At 42.7% G+C, this 3,269-nt stretch overlaps 1 protein-coding gene across 1 annotated transcript in view; it reads left to right on the forward strand.

Annotated features, from left to right (window-relative positions):
* Nucleotides 1-3,269, forward strand: part of LOC106530983 (protein yippee-like 1) — a gene marked incomplete in the record, with an annotated part of 26,943 nt that overhangs the window by 16,248 nt on the left and 7,426 nt on the right. Inside the window, 1 exon segment of the mRNA XM_014026726.1 lies at nt 2,894-2,937. Coding sequence (XP_013882180.1) covers nt 2,894-2,937 — 44 coding nt within the window.

Below are 3,269 nucleotides of genomic sequence, written 5' to 3' on the forward strand. Positions count from 1 at the left end.
GCTTTAGTATAAACATAGAAGAAAGACCTCTGGCCGTAACAGTTTTTAAAAGTTGGTAATATCAGTTGTCCTTTTGTAACAGATCTAGTTGAATGGTTTACCAGGTTATGGGCGATGTCACCACGGGTCGTGAGCGCGACGCGATAACACTGCGGTGGCGTTAACACTGCGGCAGCATTAACACTGCGGCGACAGTTCTGTTGGGCTCTGCGGCGTCCCAGCAATCATCCTAATTACAGAGCAGAACCGCAGACGGACGGACCCTCTGAGAGCCTGCGGTGATTAAATGTCACATCACTTTAAAGACACTCGTTGCGGTAATTGTCTCAGCAAAATAACCAGAGTCTCTGCGTCTCCGGTTCAACGAGCGGCGTCCCGTGATGCAGGAGCTCAGAGGGATGGTTCTGCGCGTCACATCGACACACCTGCTGTTCTGGGATAAAGACGTCTCCACAGAGACTGAGATGTCACATTATATTGTTTAAATAAAGTCCTGTGGGAGGACTGAGAGACTTTTAGACTCATTTTAAATAGAAATTAGAGAAGAGGATTTGAGAGTAGTGCTGGGCGGTATGACCCAAATTTTATATCACAGTTTTCAGCAATTACACAGGTACCACAGTATTTTACTGTATTTTTCTTTTCATCACAGCTCAGCTGATAATAAATGATGAACGCTGCTTATTGATTAGTAAACCACCGTCAGCTGAAGCTACTCTCTTTCTGCACCACAGAAACTATTTATTGACTCTTCTTTTACTGTAGCTCTGTCAGTCACTCAAAAAGAAAAAATCAGTAGGTCCTCTGGATGGGTTCTTCTTTAGTGAAACGTTTCGTCTCTCCTCCAAGAGACTTCTTCAGTCTGAGGAGTTTCAGGTGAACTCAGCCTTAAAAGCACTGCCTCCACCTCTGTTTAATGGTGGACGGTTTTTCTTCACAAAGATGGCTTTTCTTTGTGAAGAAAAACCATCCACCATTAAACAGAGATGGAGGCCTTCGTGTCCAGTTGTCCTCCTCCTACAACGCTGTTATTGCAAGTATGACTCCGCCCCCTGTGAGCAAAAGGTGTGAATCAGGGCCCCAATGATACCAACACAACGAGGGAAAGAGATACAAAAACAAGGGGACTTTTAACCCCGCTTGCATTAACTACGTGCACATAACACGACATGGGTCAGGTGATGGGACACATGACCCTCTATGAACTATAGAGCTAATCAAGCCTATTGTTAGTCGATGACCCTCTTTTGCATGTGACTAACCTGTTTGTCCATGTGGAGGTGGAGCTTATAAGGCTGAGATCACCTGAAACTCATCAGACTGAAGAAGTCTCTTGGAGGAGACAAAACATTTCATTAAAGAAGAACCATCCAGAGGAACTACTGATTTTTAATTTTTTATTTTTTTCTACCTGGATTACTGAGATGCATCTGGACATCTGTCAGTCACTGTTTCCCTCCTCTACACGTCTTGTCTGCCTGGTTGTAGACATTAATCGCACATTTTGGTCCGGTGAAGGAGGAGGGTTGAGAAATGATAAATACCTGATCTATTATTTTATGTTGTTTAATCAAGCTTAACTCCGCCTCCGTGCACCAGTCAACTACACCCCAGTACCAAGCTACCTTCCCCTAGGCTTTTCACAATAGAAGCACATTAACGTGTCCATACATCGGGCAAATTTTCATCACTAAAGCTAATGCTAAAGCTAACAGGCTAAGCTGAGGTTCTTCTTCCATGAAGCAGCTCTGTTGTCCTCCATCCATATTTTCAGTTACGTCTGAGTCATTTCTACCTTCTCCTCTCTGTCAACGCTCTCTGGTTTCATTTAAAAGAGTCGATCATCAGATATTGTCCAACATTAACCTTCAGGGTGGATATAGCTCGCTAGCAGCCTCGCACCGAGGACCTATCCACATCATCATTTACCCAGAATGCTTTGTGTGGAAATAAAATGGCTCTGTCTGTGTTAAAATATATTTTTAAAAATGATAAAAACTAAACACCCTACAGTATTTTTACAGTCTTTATTTTACAGTTAAAATAAATGTTTATCAAATAAAGTCTAATGTTACAACTANCTAAGATGAGGCTAATGCTAATACAGAGCTAACACTAAGATGAGGCTAATGCTAATACAGAGCTAACACTAAGATGAGGCTAATGCTAATACAGATCTCATACTAGCATGTTAAATATAACACGGAGCTAAGAATAATGCTGCACTAACACTAATGTGATGCTAATGCTAACGCTAATGTTGCACTAATGCTGTCACTAACATGGCGCTAACACTAACGTGGCACTAATGCTAATACAGAACTAACATTAACGTCTTGTTAAATCGAATACAGAGCAAAATTTAATGCTGAGCTATCACTAACATGACGCTAATGCTAACTTTAACATGAGCTAACACTAACGTTGGCTGTGGTTCTGTTCTGAAACGGGTTCTGCAGCTGTTCTGGGCGAGTGGAACCTGCAGCGACGCAGGTGGAGGGAAGTAAAAATAACCGGATTGGGGGGAGCTGCGGGCCCACGGTGCCGGCGTGTGTGGGCCTCAGATCTGACACCCGGCTCTCGTCACGTGGACTAACCCCCGACCCGGCCCGACTCGAGCGCAGCAGAACTCTTGTTGTGGGGCTCTGCGGGGACCGACCCAGTTTCCCTCAGCGCAGCTAAAAGGCCACGTCTTGTGGCTCTGCACATGTGGAGGAGCAGAGCTAAAAACACAAACATGTCAGAGTTGGACAGCAAGCTGCGCTGAGATAAACATATTTAAATCAAACTGATTGGTCAGGTTAATAAAACTTTATTAAAACATTTATTTATTTATTTATTCATCACTCTGTCTGACCAGATGAACTCATGATGCATGTTTTGTGTGTTTCAGTCGTTCCAAGGCAGCCAAGGAAGAGCCTACCTGTTTAACTCAGTGTGAGTACCAGCTCTTTGCTTCTTCTTTGTCTTTAGAATCATAGATCTGTGTGTTTTCATAAAACAACTCACGTTTACAGAATTTACCTGTTGCTGTTTCCACCTGAACCCAAACACACACCTGGAGTCTTACTAACACATCAGGTTTACTCTGCAGGTGGTTTTACAGTATTGATTTGATTTATTTATTTAACAGGAAAAGATTATTAAAAATCAAGCCTGACTCAGCATAATTGCTGTTTTACAGCAGGTTCCTGTTCTGCAGCACATAAAAGCATCACAATCACATCATTATACACCATAAACACAAAGACAAACAAGCACACCAAATT

Source organism: Austrofundulus limnaeus, unplaced genomic scaffold (assembly GCF_001266775.1).
Source record: "Austrofundulus limnaeus strain Quisiro unplaced genomic scaffold, Austrofundulus_limnaeus-1.0 Scaffold584, whole genome shotgun sequence".
Lineage (NCBI taxonomy): Eukaryota > Metazoa > Chordata > Actinopteri > Cyprinodontiformes > Rivulidae > Austrofundulus > Austrofundulus limnaeus.